Source organism: Rhipicephalus microplus, chromosome 5, assembly GCF_043290135.1.
Source record: "Rhipicephalus microplus isolate Deutch F79 chromosome 5, USDA_Rmic, whole genome shotgun sequence".
NCBI lineage: Eukaryota > Metazoa > Arthropoda > Arachnida > Ixodida > Ixodidae > Rhipicephalus > Rhipicephalus microplus.
In genome coordinates, this window is record NC_134704.1 from 152005483 (window position 1) to 152029155 (window position 23673).

Below are 23673 nucleotides of genomic sequence, written 5' to 3' on the forward strand. Positions count from 1 at the left end.
TCAGGCGCAATCACGTCTCGAGTGACGCCGCCAAAGGCATCTCGGCCTCCCTTTCGGCCAAGTGGTTGGGTTCATACCCAGTGCACACCAAAGTGTCGCCCCTGGTATACAAGCTGGCTGACTCCCAAGGGAGACCAGTCGGCGGTCCAGTTAACGTCTCACACCTCAAACCTTTCGTTTGCCCGCAGGTACGACTTCGGGGAGGGGGGGGGGGGCGGTCACCGAACCGCGGGGAAACCGGGATAAGGCTGGTTCCAAACCACGCCACTGGTACAACCTGCGAAAACGCACCTAGGCTTATTTTCGCCCCCGGCATGTAGCGGGACTTCATCCCCTCCATGTAAGGGAGCGGAGATTATAGCTGCTGTGCGATTGCCCATCCAGCAGCAACAGTAACGGCTACCTGGCGAGCTTTCTCCCTGGTAACACCATTACACACGCTGCGTGCGGAATTTCCACCCGGTTCCCAGCGTTCCCGGCTGCTCGAGAGAGAAGAGCCCTTTCCCCGGTGGCTCACTCTCTCACTGGGTATCTTCAACGCCAACGTCGGCGTTGGTATCTTCCGCGTTGTCGGCGGGAGAAAAGAAGCGTGCGCCCTATTGGCTCACGCAAGCTTCAATCCGACGGAGTAGGCTCTCTTTATTGGGCCAGCCTGTCGCGCCTCCGGCGCCGCACCTTCAGTCGGATTTTCACCGACACCCCAGCTTTCGTTATGTCATCCTCGATGACCCGTTCTTCCAAGAAAAAGCCCGGGAGACCAGCCGCGCGCTCGGTCGCTCTGCAGGCACCGGCCGTGTCCATGCCACCTCCGTCGAATACTCCCCCGGCACCGGCTAACAAGACACCGCCTCGTCGTGAAGTCGCTACATGGACGTTCCAACAAGGCACTGAGGCCCCAGTCGCCTTCGTGTCGACTCGTCGCTAGTCCAAGCAACGCAAAGTCGGGGTGGAGTTAGACCCCTGAGTCCGTCCCGCGTCCTTTGCGCAGACGCACCCTTTCGGAGCTTCTCGACGCTTCCGGAGGTGCCTTGATGCCGCCTGTTCCTGAGGCCTCCTACTGCGACGCTTGTGGTGTCCTGCTGGTGCACGAGGCTACCCACCTCCGTTCGAGGGTTCACTGAGCGAAGTCCGGCGGTGCCCCTGCGGTCCTGTCCACTCCGGTGGGGCCGCCTGGCCCGGGCCTTCCACCGGCCCTGTCGACCGACTCCGTTCAGGTGGTCGTGGTGGTGCTCGTCACGGACTCTTCCTTTAAGTCGGTCATCGCGGCTGCGGTGTCTGCCGCCCTCCCGCGGCCCCGGGTTCCTGATGAGACGCCGCCGAACGAAGACACCAGGACCCCCGTCGATCTCGTGGACGGCACTGAGCTAGACCTCAGTTTTTTCGGTGTCGGTGGATGCTTTTATTACGGCGTCTTTGGGGGAACCTCGGTCTTAGGAGGGGGGGATGTGGGAATCGAGAGCGCCCTCCTACCTGGAGCATCGTTCCCCAGCTGCCACGCGCGCGCCGACAGCGTAGCCCGGGCGCGCATAAGCACCGGCATCCGCCAAGATGGCTGTCAGGGCGCCTCTTGATCTGGGTGAGTCAAGCCTCGGCTCCGTTCCGCGCTGGCATGTCCAGGCACGCTATGCTGCGCGGGCTTACGTCACAACGCAGCGCCATTTCCCTTTGGGCGCGCGTGACATCCTCTTCTCCTACGAGCTTTGTTGCGCCCGACGATTCGCATTCGCCCGTCGCTGCAGATGCTCTCAGGCCTCAACGAGGGGCTGACGCACTGCTCAGCAGGCGGCTTCTCATACGTGCGTTCGACTTCAGCCCTTGTGCAGGAGTCGTCGCGCCCTAGGCAAGCGTACTTGCTCGGTCTTACGGAGTACCCTATATGGTCTGCAAGACCGTGAGTGTCGCACTGTGCTGCATCTTGGGTTAATAAACCCGTTGTTGTTGCTATCCTGCCTCGTGCGTGGTTTTTGCGCCGTGCCGGAGAAAACGATGAACCCGGCTGCAACGTCTTCGCACGCAGCGGCAGTGGAGGACGTCGCATCCCTACACAGTTGCGCATAGTAGGTAAGCCTAGGCAAACCTATCTCCACAGCCATTAGCACTATATCATCTGCGTACATTAATGCTGGTAGTGCCTGATCAATGAGCTTTCCTTGTTTGACGAAAGAGGGGTTGAAGCCGGGTCCACTTCCCTCTAATTTGGCCTCTAATCCTTGTAGGTACATAATGAATAGCAAGGGTTACAGAGGACACCCCTGCCTAAGTCCCCGTTTCACCTCTGTGGGCTTGGATACCTGTTTTTCCCACTTTATAACTACCTTGTTACTTTTATAGATTTCTTTTAAAAGATAAGTGACTACATCTTCCACATCCAGTGTCTCTATTATTCCCCACAAGTCAAGGCTTGAACCACACTATCGTACGCTCCCTTGATAATCAAAAATGCTAGCCACAGGGGACTGAGTTCCTTTTATGCTATCTCGATGCACTGCGTCAGTGAGAAAAGATTGTTGTCCAACCTCCTGTGTTTCCGAAACCCATTCTGCAGTTCCCCCAGCACCCCTTCATCCTCTATCAATGCCTGCAGTCTTTCCTTTAAAATCTGCATCGCCAGCCTGTAGACCACTGATGTCACTGTTATAGGACGGTAGTTGTTTATGTCATCTTTGTCCCCCTTTCCTTTATAGATCATGCTCATCCTGCTAAATTTCCATACATCAGGGACTTCACCATCGATTACTGTTCTGCTCACTGCCTCTCTCAAATAATGTTTTGACTTCGGACCCAATGTCTTTATCAGCATAATTGGAATGTCATCAGGGTCTGTTGATGTATACTTGGAACCCTCTTCTCAGCCATTTCCCACTCTCATTGTGAAAATGGAGCCATAGCGCCACTTGATCCATCTTTGTCTAATCTGGTGCATAAGGCACTTCTTTGTTGAAATTTTTCTGTCACCCTTGATCTTATATATTCAATATATATACATCTATAGCTTCGTCCCCTTTTAGCCTAGCACCTTTAGCTGTAGTTATAAACCTCTGCTTTAGGCTCGTCTCATTTCTTAGGGAGTTTAGATGGTTCCAATATTTCGCAGTTGCCTTTCTATCTTTTTTATGTACTTCTGCCAGCCACAGGGCTCCCTTTCTTCTAATCCTTTCATTGATCAGAAGGGATGCATTCCTTCTACAGCTTAGAAAGATTTCCCATTTTCTTTCAACATCATCTGTCACTTCACACCGCTGCTTAGCATGTCTGTGTTCCCTAGAGGCTTCCTGACGTTTTGCTATGGCTCTCTTAACTTCCTCATCCCACCAACTCTTGGGTTTGTGTCTTCTTTTCCAGGGTGACTTGTCACGTGCCTTAGCAAGCTCTAGCTCATATAGTCTAATTAGATTCGTGTATGTCCACACTGTTTTATTTTCATCAGTGATTATTTTCTCAATTTGTTTAGTGGCTATTTCAATTTGCCTTTCCGAATAAAAATTTTCCTGTTGTTGCTCATCTTGTCTCCTTCCCAGTTTCACTGCTCTTCCAAAACCTAGCATGATACGTTTGTGATCACTACCCAGACTTCTGGAGCCACCTTCATCTATGTGCCTTCCCCTGAGCTTATTCTTATGTGACATCAGTGCGTAATCTATCGTTGACTGCAGCCTTCCTACCTTCCATGTTATTTGTCCTTCACACATCTCGGTACTGTAACAAATGATCAAATGATGCCTTTCACACATATCCATGATCATTTTTCCTGTTGAGTCAGTATACCCATCTAGACCTTCTATGTGCGCATTCATATCTCCTAGTATAATGATCTAGCACTCTCCTCCTAATTCCTCAATGTCCTTTGATATACACTCCACCATTGCTTGGTTTTCCTTTCTGGCCTTTGCTCCCGTCCACAAGTACACCAAACCAAGGACTGTCATCTGCCCAGCTACTTTCCCTCTTAACCATAAATGTTCCATGTATCTCTGCTTGACTCCTTGCCAACCCATGCTCTTATCTATAAATGCACCAATACCACCCCCCCACCCCCTGTTTGCTGCCTTCTGTTCTATTGCAATATTCCCATACGTAGTCTGGATTGCAGGGTGGTTTCTCCATGTCCCGAAGATGTGTCTCCACAACCCCATATACCATCAGCTCCTCCTGCCTCAACTGCTCTTCTATCTCTTCCCACTTTAACCTATTCCTGCCACCCTGCATGTTAATATAGCCTACGTCTGAGAAGAAAGGCACAGTGGCGCCACCACACCACACACGAAGATTTCTGTGTGTTTTGCCCACGACCTACTGTACTCCTGACCTGCCCAGCTGGCGGCGGTCTACGGAGCTGCCTGCGCCGGCTCGGATGCCGAACTTCACCCCCTAGGGGGCGCTCGAGTTACCCCAGCTGAGTTCGGTTCGGACTGTCACGGTGGATGGACGTGTTTTTTGAGCACTCCCAATCGACTGCGCAAATAAGATGTTTTGCATGTTTTGAGCTTGTCTTTATAATTATAGGGCAGCAGTTAAAATCCCTGTAGCACTTATTTTATTGTACGGCTTTTTCGGGGGTCAGTCACCAGGTATTTATTAGTTTGTGCGTGTGTGCTTTTAAATTTTTTAATTTTTTTCTTTTTCTTTTGCCACCCCGTGGGGGAGGTGCAAATACATTGAACACACAAATTTTTGTAGTAGAGGTTAGACTTTCTCTTTTTCGTAGGGCAGGGCTCGAGTTTTGTAATTATCGAGTGAGACAAGTCATAGGAACAATCGGTGTCATAAAGACATGGTTAAAAAGACTGTGAAGTGTTCAGGATGTGGGGTTGGTTTGAAAGTGGACCCAAGTGTAGAAGCGGAAGGAGAAGAGGTTGACGTGAAGTGTTGGCAATGTGAGGTCGAGGAAAAAATGGAGAAAATGATGGTTACCCAGGGTGACCTGCTCATGAGAACCGCCGAGCTCGAGACTGCGTTGGTGACAGAGCAAGAGAAAACGAGGGCTATGGGAGAAAAGCTGAAGACCGCCGTGGAAGCCCTAGCCAAGGTAAACAGAGGAGCGGCCTACGTAGAGAACAGTAGGGAACCGGCAACCAGAACTGTGGAGAAGAAAGAGCAAGCAAGTTTGGAAAAAGCAGGTTCAGCTGGTTGATTTGTCGCAAGGCCCAGCTTCAGCGAAGTATTGGTGGGGCTGGGAGAGGACAAAGCAGACGGCGTCACAGGTGGAGTAACCCCCAGGTGCAGGACGCTCCAGCTGAAAAGTCACAGCATGTGATAATCGCCGGGGACTCGAATTTAAATCGATGCACGGAAGCCAACAAAGAGAGGGTAAGAGGTGACAAGAGGGTTGCAGTAGGGGCGTTCCCGGACGCAAGCTGGAAGAAGTCATGAGGCAAGCGAGCGCAAAACTCAAAACTACAGCTGATAGACGAAACCTCATGATAATTTCAGGTGGTTTAAATGATGTCTTAAATGAAGATACAGCAGGACTAGCAACTACACTGGAGAAAGCGTTGATGGCATGCGCGCCACTTCTTCTCAGTTACAGGTAGCGATATGCACGATACCGGAGGTACCGGTGCGTGATAGCAACCTGCAAAGAGTGGTTGTCAACGCAAAGCGAGAGATATGGCGGATGAGTCGAGAGAAAGGCTTTGAGGTGGTGGAAATAAACAGAGAGGTGCATTGGTGGGGTGGTTTTCAACGAGACAGAATTCACTTCGATGGGCGGCTAGGTCATGAGGTGGGTTGGCGACTTGAAGGATGCGCAGTAGCCTTTTTGGGGGGCAAGCGGGCCCTTAATTCTTGGTGCAGGATAGCTAGTAACGAGGAAAACAACCAGGGAGACTCTTTGACAGGTGGTATGGACAGATAGGATTCCAAAGTGGCACCAGTATCTAAGATAGGTAGAGTCCGTGGCAGAAATAGACGTAGCCACGAGCGCTGAGACAATTCAGACATAAGGTATATCAACATGCAGGGTGGTAGGAACAGGCTGAAGTGGGAAGAGATAAAAAACAGCTAAGAGAGGAGAGACCGATGGTATACGGCTTTGTATAAACCCATCTTAGGAACGTGGAACAACCTCCTAACAATGTGGACTACGCGTGGGAATATTGTAATCGAACAGAAGTCAGCAGAAAGGGGGGGGTGGTATTGGGGCATTCATTCATAAAAGTACAGACTGGCAAAGGGTCAAGCAGGAGTGCAAGGAACATTTATGGCTAAAAGCGAAAGTGGCAGGGCAAATGACACTCCTTGGTTTCGTGTACTTGCGGACGGGAGCAAAGGCCAGAGAGGAAAACCAGGCAATGGTAGAGTGTACATCAAAGGACATTCAGGAGTTAGGAGGAGAGTGCGAGATAATTTTACTAGTAGATATGAATGCACACATAGAAAATATAAATGGATATACCGACCCGACAGGCAAAATGATCATGGATATGTGTGAAAGGCTTGGTTTGATCATTTGCAACAGTACCGAGAAGTGTGAAGGACAAATAACATGGGAGGTAGGAAGGCTGCAGTCGACGATAGCTTATGCACTGATGACACATAGGATGTATGATAAGCTCAGGGGAATGCACATAGATAAAGGTGGCTCCAGAAGTCTGGGTAGTGATCACAAACTTATCAAGCTAAGCTTTGGAAGAGCAGTGAAAGTGGGAGGGAGACAAGATGAGCAACTACAGGATAATTTTTATTCAGAAAGGCAAATTGAAATAGCCACTAAACAAATTGAGAAAGTAATTACTGAGGATAATAAAACAGTGTGGACATACACGAATCTAATTAGACTGAGCTAGAGCTTGTTAAGGCGCGTGACAAGTCACCCTAGAAAAGAAGACACAAACCCAAAAGTTGGTGAGATGAGGTAGTTAAGAGAGCCATAGCAAAACGTCAGGAAGCCTCTAGGGAACACATACATGCTAAGCAGCGGTGTGAAGCGACAGATGATGTTGAAAGAAAATGGGAAATCTTTCTAAGCTGTAGAAGGGATGCATCCCTTCTGATCAATGAAAAGATTAGAAGAAAGGGAGCCCAGTGGCTGGCAGAAGTACATAAAAAGATAGAAAGGCAGCTGCGAAATTTTGGAACCATCTAAACTCCCTGAGAAATGAGACGAGCCTAGAGCAGAGGTTTATAACTGCAGCTCAGGGTGCTAGGCTAGAAGGGGACGAAGCTATTGAATATATAATAACAAGGGTGACAGAAAAATTTCAACAAAGAAGTGCTTCATCCATTACAATAGACAAGGATGAATCAAGTGGCGCAATGGCTGCATTTTCACAAGAAGAGTGGGAAAGGGCTGAGAAAAGGGTTCCTAGTAGTACATAAACAGACCCAGATGGTATTCCAATTATGCTGATAAAGACATTAGGTCCGAAGTCTTAGCAGGCTTTGAGAGAGGCAGTGAGCGAAATAATAATCGATGGAGAAGTTCCCGATGGATGGAAACTTAGCAGGATGAGCATGATCTATAAAGGAAAGGGGGACAAAGATGAGATAAACAACTACCATCCTATAACAGTGACATCAGTGGTCTGCAGGCTGGCGATGCAGATTATAGAGGAAAGACTGCAGGCATGAATAGAAGATGAGGGGGTGTTGGGGGAACTGCAGAATGGGTTTCGGAAACACAGGAGGTTGAAAGACAATCTGTTCTCACTGACGCAGTACATCGAAATAGCAGAAAAGGAACACAGGCCCTTGTGGCTACCATTTTTGGATATCAAGGGAGCGTACGATAGCGTGGTTCAAGAGGAATTGTGGGGAATACTGGACACACTAGGCGTGGAAGATGTAGTCACTAATCTTTTAAGGGATACCTATAAAGGTAACAAGGTAATTATAAAGTGGGAAAAACAGGTATCCAAGCCTGCAGAGGTAAAAGTGGGGCTTAGGCAGGGGTGTCCCCTGTCACCCTTATTATTCGTAATGTACCGTCAAGGATTAGAGGCCAAATTAGAGGAAAGCGGACTGGGCTTCAACCTCTCTTTAGTCAAACAAGGAAAACTCATTAATCAGGCACTACCAGCATTAATGTACGCAGATGATATAGTGCTAATGGCCAACAACAAGGAAGATTTGCAGAGATAGATGGACATCTACGGTAATGAGGGAGATAGGTTAGATTTTGGATTCAGTAAGGAAAAATCAGCTGTCATGATTTTTAATGTTAACGAAGGTAGTGAGCTTAGAACACAGGAGGTCACGCTAGAGATAACAGATAAATACAAATATCTGGGTGTATGGATAAGCAATGGGACCGAGTACCTAAGTGAACACGAAATATGCGTGACGACTAAAGGTAACGGGAATGCAGCAGTGATGAAAAATAGGGCACTGTAGAATTACAATAGGTATGTTGTTGTGACAGAAATATGGAAAGGGGTCATGTTTCCTGGGCTGACGTTCGGCAATGCGGTCTTGTGCGTGAGATCAGAAGTTCAAGCAAGATTAGAAGTTAAGCAACGTGGAATAGGTAGGCTTGCTTTAGGAGCTCACGGGAATACACCAAATCAGGGAGTACAAGGTGATATGGGATGGACATCATTTGAGGGCAGGGAAGCTAGCAGCAAGATGAAATTTGAGAAGCGATTGAGAGTAATGGGGGAGGAGCGTTGGGCTAGGAAGGTATTCAGTTACTTGTACGTGAAGAATGTCGATACAAAATGGAGGAAGCGAACCAGAAAATTGACTGGTAGATACTTGAAAAACAGCAGTGGCCAAATTAAAAAGAATTATCGGTTAAGGAGAAGGTGAAGGAAACTGAGACCGATATGTGGAAAATCGGCATGATTAAGAAGTCTGCACTAGAGATCTATCGAACTTTTAAGCAGGAAATTGCCAAGGAAAGGATCTATGATAATACTCGGGGTAGTTATCTACTGTTTGAGGTCAAGACGGGAGTATTGCGAACCAAGACATATCGGGCCAAATACGAAGGGGTAGACACAGTATGATCAGCGTGTAGAGAGGAAGAAGAAACTGCCGAACACTTGATAACGTTCTGTAAAGGGCTTCACCCTATAGATCAGCATGATGGCGCAGAGTTTTTCAAAGCACTGGGGTTTAGGGACAGGGAGGGCACAATAGACTTTAGGAGGGTAGACCTAACTAGAAGGAGGTTATCTGATTGGTGGCTAAAGTCAAGGCACGAGTGAGAATTGGACCCGTCACTGCGGGGTACGAATCCTCAACCTCACTATTTAAAGGGAAAAGGAGATAGATCAGGTGATTGGTTCACTGGGTATTACGGCTAGGTGGCGTTAGCCGCCGCTCGATCTAAAAGGTACAGCCACATCCATCCATTCATCCATGAGCTCTTGTGAATGCATGGGTTACCGCCGGTTGTATAAGAGTTTCATCACGCATTGAGTAAATATGGCGGGTATCTTGAATCATTTTATTTCATGTGACTTTGAAAATCTTCTTTTGCATTTTAGTTGACTATTCAGTACATTTTTGTTTTTCAAATAGAATCGCAAATCAGATACAAACACATGTATCAGCGTGCAAAACAAGAAAGAATGATGACAGAGACAGGTTGTAAAAAGTGCTGGCCCACCAAATGTTTATTTAAGTCATGCTATACGTGTATACAATGGTAGACTTGTTGTGGCACACTCAGCTGTATTTAATTTACTGTATGGACAAGAAAGGGCAAGGACTATGACATTTGACAGTGGCCGCGGCATCCAGTGCGAATAGAAAACAACCCAATACAGACAATTTTGCGCATAAATACATTCGTCTCAAATGGCGAATGTTGATCGCATGTACATAAATAATAAATAAAAAACACTCTGCAACTGTTTTGAAACGAAACAGCACCAACAGCAAACAACAATTCAGCTAACAACGTAACTTTACCTGCAAGACTGCAGCGTTTGCTCTATCGGAGAGCAGATTAACCTCTGCAACTTCAAGGTTCAGCTTGGCTATTTGCGCTTTTAATTCAGCATTATTCCTTGCCATGGTTTGGCATTCCCGGCGCGATGATTTTGCGAAAGTCATCACACGGCGTACCTTTGGCTGGTTATAGTTGTTTGCGGGGTCAAGGAGCGTCGGTCTTTTTTTTTTTTTTACTTTGTCGCCAGGTGCAGCTTCAAGTGGTTCTGGGCGTTCAAATTCGGCGAGAGGGTGCATAAAGTCTGAGAATGGTCCCGCAGTTGTGTTTGCGGATGGTACTGATGACATGTCGCTCGATGTCAAGCCCTGCTGCGCCGGGGCTGAACCTGTTTTCTTCCTGCATTAACAAACTGCGTTCTGTTATACGCCTTTCCTTGAAATTCTTTTTCATTGGTCCAGTTTGTATGCAAGAGCCGCGGGGAGACGTCAAGTATTAAATATTGTTAGTCACTATTTTTCTTTGGGCAGGGTCCATGTTTCTGAACATTTGAACGTTTCAAGGTGCGGCGAACTTTTGGCACGGGCAGCACCATGTACTTTGGGTAGTGTAAAAACACTGACGGCACAGCATCCGCTTTCATTCTTTTTATCTTTAGTCCCGGCTTATAGTCGGTTGGAGCAAAGTGCACATTGCACACCTTCGACCTGTCATTTGGGAGCCAAACTTCATTGCCAGCACCTTGAAAGAAAGATAAACATTCAGTAAAACATTGTGAATAAAATACAAAATTTCTTGCTCTTTTCTAAGGAGTATATCATGCAATTAGAAGTTTATACCATGGTGGCGAAGTGAATAAAACACAGTGATGAAGTGAGCGTATGACTTCACCTCATTAACCATGTGACACACGTGACTGGCTGAAATCCATTAGCACTAAATAAAACGGATGACCACAAGAAAGAAGACAAGGGCACACGCTACTCACAACTTTTCATTGGGAGAAAAGTTTTCACGTATATGTCCTTTTGTCATGCATGCGCGTAGACGGGTAAACTAACACGTTTATATCAGACGCGGTAGCACATAAATTCAAGTTCGAGGTCGAACTAATTAAGTGATAGAGGATAAATATTCACTTATGCAACGATCTCTGCTCTTTTTGGTAATGTAATTAAACTACCAAAGCAATCTCGAAGAAGCTGCTTCTTCCCACATTGGGTGTGTTTGAAAACCTAGTTGCATATCCACATGATGTAACATGGCTTTCATATGTGCACTCTTGTCATCTTTCCTCTTTTTTTTTTTGCTAATAAAAAGTTGTGAGTTGAGCACGTCGTCATTTACTTTCTTGAGGTTGTTGGTTTATTTATTTTTTTGCGCTAATATGCGTCTCAGTCTGTCATGCCCAGCAACTTACTCTCTTAAAGACACGTAGTCATTTACAACCCATTATATTTTCAGCATGCCAGACAACGCCTAATTGAGCAGACTTACCCTTTCTAGAAATCACCTCGTTCCATTTTTCACCAACCTCGGTCACTGGAAACTCATGAAAAGTGACATCAGAAGTCTCCCCTTGCCTTGATTCGCAGAAAGGCACGCAGCACACCACCATCGTGATGGTTCATTTGCACCATTCGCTTCGCTGGTGTACAAACTGCACCTACCTGCACGCTTCTATCGCAGCTCGGCACGAGGAGACGGTGGCAAAAGATCGTCATTATACTTTTAAGTTTATTCAAAAAGAGGCTTTTATTCATTTTTTTAATCGTCCAGAGTGTATGCACGCGTAAACATTGCTGCTTTTCTCCCAGTGTCGCACGAGCAAACGACAAAGAAAAAGAAAAAAAAAGCGCGGTGGCCTATGTTTTATCCGTCAGCAACCGGTGCGGATGGGGTAAGGTCCCTAGATGAAACTTGTTTCATCTAGGGACCTTAGGATGGGGTAAGTTGTAGCGCCACAGAGCCTATAGCGGCAGGCGTCAGTACCAGAAAGGACGTGCTGGCGCTTCGCTCCCTGGGCAGGTCAGTACAATACTCGTGGTCGTGGTTTTGCCTCGCCGCCGCTCTGCTTTCGCTCTCCGCTCGTCCCACTACCCCTATCTATATATATAGTTCACTATACCTGTGCTACCACGGATGCTGCCATACCATATGATTCCTTCATCATTATTTCAATTCAACGCTTGCCAAACTTGTTACGTGCCGCGTAATAAGTGCTGGAATGTTCTCAAAGTTCTGGTGCCGTTTTGTACTAGAAAATTTTGCTGTGCGGTGTCAACGAACAAACTCGCCGATAAAGTTGGGCAATATGACGAGAGTACTGAAAACGACTGTGTGTACCGGACTTCAGACTTTTGTGGCTTAGCGCATGACAGAAAAAACAAAGAGAGATTGAGGTGCCTGCTGCGGGAACATAAACTAAGGCTGAAAAATGGTCTACGAGCGCCACAGGAATTATCCTCCCAGGACGTAGTTAACTTGCTCGCAGCAAGCTCTTTTCGCAAGAGAGGTCGCATGTTCGAATATCTGTTCCACAGAGAACAAAAGCGTTTGCGCCAGCAGCGACGAGATCTGGGCGACGTAGCATCAGTGAGTGAGGACAAACCACCCTTGAAGAGGGATTTCGTGTCGCACGCAGCTGACCGCATCGACGACTATGGCCTTTTCAGGAATAGCTTTCTTATCCGTATCCAAGAAAGCGCTATAAACAGATATTATGAGTCAAGGCAAGTACCAGCGGTTTTGTTTGGCCAAAGTGTCGTGTTTGATCTAGGCTACGACGATGCAATGTCTCCGAGGGAAAGCAACAAAGCCGCCAGGGACCTTCTTGAGGCCTTCGGATGGAACAGATTGAGTCGCGATCCGTTTCATTTACATTTTTGTAATGCGTCTCCGAACGGAGCGACTGCGCAAATTATGCAGAAAGAATTGTTCGCCGCTTGTGAACACACGTTGCTGTCGGAGATAACACCAAACAGCTACTTGGACATGTTTCCAAAAGAAAGACTTGTGTACCTAACCCCAGACAGTGAAAACACATTGGATACTTTTGATTACGATGCAGTATATGTGATCGGAGCGCTCGTAGATAAAGAGACTAAAGAAGGTGCGACTCGGGCCAAGGCAGCTTCTGAGGGGTTGAGAACGGCACGGTTTCCACAGACGTTCACTTGGCACTGGCAGAAGGGAGTGCCGAAGCCGCTGCATTTGACAGATGTTTTCAAGGTCTTACTTGCCCTAAAGAGAACGAACTGCTGGAAGTATGCATTAAAGTTTTTGAACTCTAAAGTGACCATTTTGCAGGAATAGGCCATCATTTGTATTCAGCTACTTCACCAAGGCAAACAAAGGAATTCTAGCTGCACTATTGCAGCAATGTTGCAAGCATGTGTTTGACAGTGCATCGTTGCCCTTCTAAAGTATATTTTCAACTCCAAATAGCAAAGCTATGTGTTGAGCTGTGTCACGTGAACAGTTTTAATACAATGTATCTGTGCAACTACTACTAAACAAATTAAAACTGTTGATTAAGGCATGTGGCACCACAGGTATCTTATTTGAAATTTCAGAAGAAAAAAAAATAAACTTATTACTTATTTCCAAATACCAGGAGTTTACAAGATTATTGGAAGAGACTGATAGTAGCTGCATTAGGTAACAATGTACGTAACTATTTTTCCACATGCATCACAATACATGAATTGAAGCTCGTGATTTCATAAGATGTCCACTTAAAATTAATTTTGAAACTAGCACTGGTTTTAAAATGAGATCTCTAAACTTATAGCAAGGATATTGTTCCACTGAATTCTTTTAAGAGCACATTTCTTACGTCGAAGCTAGAAAATTTTGGCAACACTAATGCTTCCTGGCTAGCTTTGGGAATGCATATCAATAAGAGGTATTCACTGGGCTTTTTCCGCTAGGCAGCGCCAGCGATCGAGTGTGCCACCATAGCCACGGTCCGTGAGAGATCCGGCATGTGACCGTGTGATATTTGATGGCGCTGCACCTCACTAACCCGTTTGAAACATATCAACATAACACGTGCTACCTAAAGCTTTGGTTGCGGTACGACAATGACGCTCACGTACGAGAATACGAGTATGGCGAATGCCGTGCTAGCGCCCCTTGCGGATGATGTGATGTGGATACCTCCCATTATCTATTGTCATTCTCCAGATTCATTTCAAATAAGTGTGACTTTTGAATTCCCTGGCATCAATTCGTAAACAACATGTGCCTTAAATAATTAGTTCAAATGCCTGTTTGTGCAATTCAATGTTTAATTGGTTTTATTTCAAATTGTCAAAGTTCAAGCTGCATTCCAAGGGACTGTTACACAGCAATGCTATGTACCATGTGTTTGATTTACTTTACTCATGGATTTAAACGCGATAAGTCATGGCTAAGAAATACACACACCTTTCTTTTTAGAGTCTTCAGTTCGTGCCATAATGGTGCGATTTTGATCTGAATCCTTACATCACAGTCAACATCACCTTTAGCAGCTAAATTCATTGTGGGGTGACATGGTGATCTCTCGCGATTGTGCATGCATGTTTCGATGTTGTGTTTCAACCTGTGAGTACTGTACTCAAAAGAACCCAAGTAGTTCAACAGGAACCCTCCACTACAGCTTATTAATCTGTCTAAACACCTGCCTACCCTTGTCATTTGCATTCTTAACTGTTTGAATGCTATGAGTCAAGAGTAGAAGTCTCATACAGAAATGCAGTGCTTTACCTATTAAGGTAACATTAGGAATTTAGAAAGTATCATATTTTCAGTGCAAGCCCAAACCACAATGAAGCGAGGATTCAAGCCTTAACACACAGCTTACTTGAAATTTCAAACGGAACCACTACTTTGGTGTTTGCCTCTCTTGGAACTCCATGCTCAAGCTTGTACTTCAAAAACAAGTTGCTTTCAGGGTACACAATGTCAGAAGAAAAAAAAAATTGTGGCACTGGCCACACTTAAGCTATGTTAAAAATGTAGCATTTACACCATCTCTGCAAGCCTCTCTGTCAAATATCATTATTCTAGTTGATTTCAAAACTGATGACTGCAAGGCTCTTTACCATCTATTATTATTTTAGTTCAATTTAAAAATGACTTGTGCAAATTTTAGTTGTCATGCTTGCTTGGAAAACAAGTGGAAAGAAATGTTTACTCCTAAAAGATGCAGTTCGTAATATGGCTTAGTGAGGGCCCAGGTTGTGACAGTTATAGAGCTTTTTATTCACTTTTATTTCTATTCTTCGAGTGACACAGCACTTTTTGTCAGTGTCTAAAATTTATACAGAAAATCTCAAATTAAAAAACAGTGCCAGCAGTCTTACAGGTAGCAAACTTCCTTTCGTAAATTGTAGGTACTGTGCTCTATGAAAATGATGTCTTTATGTGGACTGAATTACTGAGTGGCAAAATGGTAAATGTGGTAGGACTGTGGTGCTTCATGTGCAGAGATGTTTAGTGAGACATACCATCAGCAAATTTAACACAATGGTTCTGAATTGTGCCCTTCTACAGAACTATATCATTGGGATTTGTGCAGTTGTGTAGCTCAGGGGTGGGGTGGGGGGGATTTAAACATTTCTAAAAATTTTTAGTTTCGCATGTGTATATATACATGCACACATACAAATGCATGCACAAACAAAGTATGGCTGAACCCACCCACAGAAAGATATTTCTAGCTATGCTACTATGTAGAGTTCTGCCACAAAATTTGCCACATTTACCATTGTGATCTGATGATGTGTATGAAATTTTCCTTCAGGCATCACATTTGCAAGTGCTGCCAGAAATCAATTCAGCACTGCTGTTAAAAAAACAAACAAAAAGCATTCAATTCTGTCTAGTCACTGGCCATTCTAAGAGTTAAGTACTTCCAGTATGTTTTTACGAGTGTTATACAGCAATATGATGACCAACATATTAGTGCTTACAGCATCTATCTAGTACCACCTGTTTCTTTAAGCATATTTTTGGGCCGCTATGGCTGGGCAGGCATTTTATAGAGCTTGGAAAGAAGCGTTTGACACCTAAACCTTTCTGTAACAGACAATGGTGCTTGTAATCTTTCTTTCGCAACATTGGAGCAGTCACAATTTTGTGCTCTTAGGCGCAGAAGCACTGGCACAGTATTTTGGCACATGCAAGGATAGTCTGGAAAGTAGTGGGACTGATTTTCCCCCGTCAAAACTAGGTAAAAGAGGGGGACGTTTCTGGGCTTGTTGGGTGATTGGGGTACTTACATACCAGTGCACCAGTCGTCTCCAAGCCTTTGTGGAGTGTAGATCGAGTTTAAGGTAATCCCCATCAAGGTGCCTTTTTATCGCCACTACGAATTTTGTTAGAGCAGTGTTATGCAGTGACGTATTGCTTCAAACTGATTATTGATTGATTGATTTGTGGGGTTTAACGTCCCAAAACCACCATATGATTATGAGAGATGCTCTAGTGGAGGGCTCCCAAATGTCTGAGCACACAGGCCTACAGCATTTTCGCCTCCATCGAAAATTCAGCCTCCGCAGGCGGGATTCGATCCTGCGACCGGCGGGTCAGCAGCCAAGTACCTTAGCCACTAGGCCACCGCGGCAAGGCTTGCTTTAAACTGGATAAAATGGCACATCAGACCCATGAAATGATCAAGAGTGCTTGTCAGAGTGATGCCATGTGTCAATCAAGTGTTCTTGATAGGCACAAATCATTTCGAGATGGAAAAGGGCAACTTGAAGATGATCAAGTGTTCGGATGCTCAACAAAAAAAAGTCACGATAATGTACTGAGCCACATTCCTCTCATGGACTCCTTGAGGAACCATTTCATCACAAAGATTCCCCTGAATTGCTACAGGCCTGATATTTTTTCAGACTCCTTTCTCTTCCCCCATGAAAAAGAGTCATGAAAGGACGGCACCACGACTCAGTCCAGGCCATTCAAGAGGCCGTAACAAAGGGGTTGAAGGGCATTCTGGTTTCTGCACTGCAGTGACCTTTCAGCGATTGGCAGAGTTGCTGGAAACTCTGCGTTTATTCAGAAGGGGCATATTTTGAAAACTGTTGAGTTGATGTGTAAAGATGTGAAATATTATTTTTTTGAAATTCAGCCCTACTGCTTTCTGGGCACTCCATGTGGTCAATTTTAGAGCACAAATTCAGCCTTTGAATATATGGCATTTTTATCAGCTTGTGATTCTGAGGCATTTTTTTATAGTAATATCGATTTACACAGTGCCTGCATGTCTACAAAAAAGTGCTCCGCCAACAATGTATTTATAATGCATGCGGTGATCAGTCCATTACATATTTTCGCAGATAGAAAGCTGCCTTATTATTGCTAACATTTCGGCGTGCACACAGTGAACAGGAAAACGGAAGGTGGGAAGACAAACAAGCACAGTGTGCACGCCGAAACGTTACCAAAAATGTCGTCAAACCAACTCGCCCAGCTTTCTATACTATTACTACCTTATTAGATAAAAAAAAAACAGCTACTATTCAGTGGATCTCGCGATTATGGTGCCACAGAGCTTTCTCAGTGATCATTTACAGTGGTCACACACATTTCATTCAAACAATATGAAAGTTTAAGTTTGGACCTCTTTCATGGTTGTGCAATTTGAGTGAACTGGACAAAGTATATGGAGACGAAACAATAAGATGTAAAACCAAACATGAAGTAGTGTGCATATTTTTTTTTCTGTGATACCAACATTTATGCAGGCTCTTGGTGTTTATCGGCCAGCAAAATTTTTCAACGTGAACATTCTTTATACGCACACGATCTGTTTAAGTGTACACATTCCAAGATTCGCGCTTTTAACCCTTTCACTCCTGTTGACAAGTATAGCTGACATGAAATTTTGTACCAAAATAGCCGATTACTATACTCGTCAACGAATATTGGCCCCACATAAAACCAATGATAGTTACATTTCTTGACGCTAGATGGCCACAGTTGTCGCATGCCATTTGTGTCAGGGCTTTTGTTTTACTGCCATCTTTCATTGTATCACCATGCGGTGAACCCATCCTTGAGTTATCTTTTTTATGCAATGAGTGAAATGAAGAAACCACATTGAATTGAAAGAGTGGTACCACTTTATCTTATAAAAAAGAAGCTCTACAAGTTGAGCAAAAAAAGAATCCACTAAATTTGGCACAGTTTATCTTTTTTTCTCACAGTAAGAAGAGGATGAATATGCTTTAGTTCTTTACCTGAAACAACACTGGCACTTGGTGATCAGATAGCAGGCCTTCACTTTTCTTTTAAAGAAACAAGTACTAAAAATAAGACATAGATCAAGACTTTGACTAGCCAAGCATAAGATAGTCGCACATTTTTATTGTTGCTGACATGCATTACCAGCAACAGCAGTTACTGTGAAGTATTCGGACAGTAAGTATAATTCCTTTAAACACTCTTCCACACAGTGCTTGAAATACTATTTGCACATGGGTTTTATTCACAGTGATTTAAAAAACAGAGATGCATACGCATAAGCCAATAGAATGACATCCCAAGAGCTGTCGGCAAGCTTGGACTGCTCAGTTATGGCTGTTGTTCCAGTAAAATAATAATTGACGTATTGTGCAGTTACACACTGTAACTACTGAAAAGTTAGTCGATAAAGCTGTTAAAGACGATAAAAAAAAAAAGGCCCGCTATCACAGCTGCATTTCAGACAAAACAAAAAGAAATGACTAAGAATAATGATGGGGCACAATAGCTATAAAATAAAGGAATATGATGAAATACATGGTAAAACCATAGGAGCAATTCACTTGTGCAGTATCCAGTGTTAGCATAGCAGCATATAACCAGCATACTGGTACCTATAAAACAGTGCAAGTACATAATGAAGACTAGGCTGCAAAGTTCATTTGTATAGTGCCATAAGTGTAATATGAATTCTTCAAAACCCTCGGAATGCCTCTGTAAATATTTTTGATTGAGCTGCAAAATGTAGAAAGAATACAAAAGTATATGCACTGGTGGACCATTTTTTTGCATACCTGCATAACAAACCTAACTACCACTATACTAAATAAACTTAACGCAGAAAAGGAATCGGAGGATCTGCATTGTTTCCATTGATGCTCAGTGTCAGGCCAGTCGTGTCAATTTTCACCATGTGTACAGTAACCTTTGACATTCCCTGTAAAATGAAGGAAAAGAAAACACAAAGGTGAATAATTTTACACAACTTGATATAAAGATGCCATGCTTTTGACAAGCCACTGAAAAACAGCACATGACAAAATTTTTTGCATAACTCCTGCAATTCACTTTCTCTGACTAGACACTGATGTGCAAGTGCGTTCTACAGTAATGCTCACATTCATCTACCCTATTCACTAAAGTATTAATTATGAAACAAAAAAGAGAGAGTGAAGTTAACAGTAGCCATGTAAAGCTTAAGAAAAAGTAAAGCCGGTTGATCTTAGGGGCTTAACGTGGCTTTCATAGCTGATGCTAGGTCTTCCTTTGGCGTAGGCAAAAGCAGATTGAACCATAGCCTGTCACAGACTATGCAACAATGTCCAAACTACAGAACCAAAACTAATGTTCAAAGCTAGTTGTCGCACCCCCGGTAGAAGTGCAGGCCTTTCTTTCATTGCTGGTACTCAGCTGACACGGTGGGCAAACTCGTCACGGTGGCTACATGGACTGTCTCTATCAGCAGGTGTGGCTGATAAGCAACGGCATGAAGAGCTTTTTGCAGACACCTGACATTATACCTTGAGCTTCACGAGCTTCGCTTTTGATATAGTGTAACAACAGTACACATTGCGACAACAGCACCGGGTTCCAAGGGCTGTTAATTCTCATTACATGAGCCAAAAAGAAGGCATAAACATGTGATAACAAAGTTGCATCTTACACGAAAATAGGTTTGTTATATCTGAAATTCGTTATAAAGGTGTATATTAAAGACTATCTATTGCAAGACTATACTTTATTTAATTCGTTATAACCAGTTTTTTGTTATATCCAGTTTATTAATATCAAGGTTTGAATGTACACAATTTGTTGTCTTTCTGCACATGAGGTCACTGTCCTGAATGCTGAGTGTCTGTGTATAAGAAGAAGACAAATGCGTATCCAATCACATATATGAAAACCAACAGAATTATAAATATCAGACAGAGGAGGGAGATGAAAAAGAGGCATAAGTAGTATTGTCGATCTAACAAACTTGCAGCCACAGTTCATAAGTTGTTTGGGTCTTAACAGCACCATGCTTTGAGCCAACAATACTATTGGCACCCTTGCCAACAAATGGGGGTGCAAATCAGAACATTAAAAAGAAGAAAGAGACAGGGCTGTGTACATACAAATGTGTAGCTATGTTACACAATGCATGTCGAGAGGATCAACTATTTTACTGACGGCCACAAATTGCACTGAAAAAAAAATCAGAGATAATTCTATTCTTGTTAAATTTGCTCGACTGAATGTGTTTAAAAAACAACATGTGCTCAAGCAATATACTGTGAGACACGTTTTCTGTATGTTAAAGAACATTGTTGTATTACTCATATTAAATTCTTATGGCTCATGTAGCTTTTGACTATATGAAACAAAATCATAAGACACAACACAAGAAGAGTAGTTTTTCTGAAAGCATCATGACAGTGTTCTCTGCACTTAAGGAGAATACACTAATGCTTCTTACAAATGCTTTCAAAACTAACAGAAACCGGTAATTGAAAGAAAGCAAAGTTACAAGACAGATGTTACACACCACAGAATTACGAATGGGTAACTGACAGACAGTAACATTTTGTAGTATGTATTTACTCATCTAGTATCTGACAATGCTACTGACTTCAATGGGAGTCTCTGCAGTGTAGGCAGGAAATACAGTCGTACCCTTTTATAAGAGACACTGGTGTAATGGACAACTGCATATAAGAGGCACCAGTGCACATATGTCGAAATAGGAGCTGATAAGCAAACGCAACTGTGGTACCCTGCTTATAAGGAATATTTCATATAAAAGACAAGAACTGCTCCCTGGTGCATGTCTCCTATAAGGTATTCAAATGTATAAATAATGCTCATACAGAAAAATGACCTCTTATAGAGAAAGTAGCAGCATAGAGGGTTTCATTGGCACTTCACTTAAACAAAATAATGTTCCATGAACCATTTTTTGCACAGATCCCTTGTTATATGCAACAGAGAGAAGCTATGCAAAACAAAAAATTATTTTATGGCCGATGTCGGAATGCATTCATAAAGTAATGCTAGTCTTACAATATCTGTAAATTTGTATGACTTGGGAACTTATTGGTTTTAAATTTGTAAATAAAATGTCTGCAGAAGCCAACAACGTATTCATGATTTAATAATGCTGAATGTCATACAATGACTGTCACCCACTACTCGAAATAACGTCTTGCTGCCAAGATGCTTGGTAATGAGTTCTTGATGAATAATACGTTCCTGCCGAGATGCTTGGTACACAGTATAACTGTTTGTTGTCTCCATAATCACAGCTCTAAAAGAACACAGACATGCATCCCTTAAGAGCATAACAGAAGCATAGGGACTCTCAACAAAATTTGTCAGTTTGGTAGAGCTGTAAGGCTTTCAAGATGAAGTATTAGCTCCCTTGCCTGAGTCTCATCCAAAAGCTTCTGCACAAAGCCAGCCTGGTGAGGTTCTTTGGTGAGGGCACATAGGAAACCACCGCCGCCTGCACCTAGCAGCAGCTGACCATGAACATGAGGCCGCAGAAGCCCCATAAGACGCCCGACAAACATTGGCTCACACCCAGCGGCCAGCACCTTCTTTAGCTGCCAGTAGTGGTCCAACCACTCGCCAATCGCCTTGAGATCCCCTGGTTGCAGAATACTCAATGAAGCACTCGTAACATAATCTTTGTACAGCTCTCGCTGCAGCCAACTGCAATCAACTTCTGCAAGATCAACAGCTTCCTCTAGTAAGAAATGATAGGAGAGGAATGGATCAAGAGGCCTATTTTTTGTTGGACACAACTATGTGAAGCCAATAGGCAATAATGCCTAGGCAATTGGAATGTGGTAATTACAAGGGAAAGGTGAAACATATGAGGTAGACTAAAAACAACTTGCCACTGATGAGGATTGAACCCATAAACTTCGTATGCAAGAAAATGCATAACAAACACATCTGAAATACTATAAAACTTGTTCCATCTATCTTATATAACATGTGCTTGTAAAATTAAAATATTCACCAATGCAAGAAAATTTTCCCTCCCTCTTCAGCACAAAAAATGATGGATACACGCAATAAATGTCAGAAAGCGAAATTTCATCACACCAGTGATTGCACTATCCAGTACAGTACTTTGTATGAATTTGCAGGGTTATGAGGACAAGAAAGTTTCTGGTACCAAGCTTGTACTGCTATAGCCATTGTATTATTTTTCTAAATGCCATATTTTCTTGCATATTACTGCTTCAAAAATTAAAAAAATGTGCTTAAAAAGTAAAGGTGGGATTATAAACAGAAGTGGGTGTAATGTGAGAAATTACAGTATGTTCTTTCCTTATTGTCATTTTGAATTATGCAGAGAAAAATAGCATAACAAAAAAAGTTCACCTCGACCTTATATCTTTCATGCTTGGTATTTTTTTTTTTTTAACATCTTGGTCTAACTAAGCCAGGACACCCAATATAATCTGTGCATACACATGGTGCCCCAGATAACTGTAGCAAGAGATTAAAAATATGCTTATGCTTTTTATGATGACATGACCACATGCATGCAGCCAACTACTGCAAGAAATAGGCCACACTATTTTTTGTGTTCTGCCTAACTGCTTAATTATGCAAGCAACGAAGCAGAGCAAAACATCTCTATGACAAAGCTTCACGACATAGTCTCTGGGAACGTTTCTCAATAAAGTTCTTTATATCTGTATATATCTCTATTTAATATATTAGTGTTTTTCTACTTCTTAAAGTAGGAATGTTATGTGATATTTTTTTTGTGTTTCGGAGGCACCCACAGTAAGCAGAAAAACACTAACATTTAGTAGATGAAAGGTTAGGAGAAACTGTCTAACCAGACGATTTGTCACCCAATTTATAACTTTGTAATTGGAACGTTTTGACCAACTTTGTTGCTTTAGAAATTGGTTACTCAACCTTTCCTAAATGGGCAATTGAACAGAACACAAAAAATAGTGACTTACTGCATGCAATAGTAAGCAACATGCCATCACATCATCTTAATATGCATTGGCATATTGTTAAACACTGGCTAGAGATAGCTGGGGCATCGCATATATACACACACATACACACTGACATCTGTACTTCACTTACACTCAAACGTATCTGTGACAGAGCTATTTTCCATTTAATTCGGTAAAACTGATAATTCATTATATCTGGGTTCGTTGTATCAAGGTTTGAGTGTATCATTTTCAATGTGATGAGGTTTCCCCATCTGAAAATGATGTGCACATTATTTCTTGGCACAAGCCATACCTGAATGTATTGGATCATTTTCAGGGGTTCATGAATGTTTGATTCAGTTGGAAAGCGTGATGGGAATACATAGTTAAGTACATATTGGAACTCAAGCGAGCACATAATACTGGAATGTGCAATGATGCAAGCTGATGAGTATCTTTCTTAGTCATGTCATGCTGTGCCTGAGCCAAAGCATTATAAACTGAACTGGCTCATTTCCTAACGTATTAGTATATGGTGGCCCACAGAAAATACAGTGCAAAAGTAACTTGACTCAGATATGAAATTTACAAAAATTGATACGAAAGAGCAGAGCGTTCATTTTCTTTCTATTTGTTTTACAGACATGC

General features: G+C 43.4%; 2 protein-coding genes across 2 annotated transcripts in view; one reads left to right on the forward strand and one right to left on the reverse strand.

Annotated features, from left to right (window-relative positions):
• Window positions 1–11895: 11895 nt before the first annotated feature.
• Window positions 11896–13442, forward strand: LOC119174165 (tRNA methyltransferase 10 homolog C). The gene has a single exon (XM_037424987.2). The coding sequence runs from the start codon at window positions 11975–11977 to the stop codon at window positions 13145–13147; it is 1173 nt and encodes a 390-aa protein (XP_037280884.2). The 5' UTR covers window positions 11896–11974; the 3' UTR covers window positions 13148–13442.
• A 5181-nt stretch (window positions 13443–18623) lies between these two features.
• The window catches only part of LOC119174164 (L-fucose kinase-like), a 131316-nt gene continuing 126266 nt past the window's right edge, over window positions 18624–23673 (reverse strand). The window contains exons 25-26 of the mRNA XM_037424986.2: window positions 21475–21698; window positions 18624–19007 (exon numbers count right to left, since the gene is read on the reverse strand). Coding sequence (XP_037280883.2) covers window positions 18903–19007; window positions 21475–21698 — 329 coding nt within the window. The 3' untranslated portion in view covers window positions 18624–18902. The remainder of the gene's footprint in view (window positions 19008–21474; window positions 21699–23673) is intronic.

Excerpts from the sequence above, each read along its gene's own strand:
- LOC119174165 (XM_037424987.2), top strand. The coding sequence starts at position 11,975 with ATGCTGCCATACCATATGATTCCTTCATCATTATTTCAATTCAACGCT.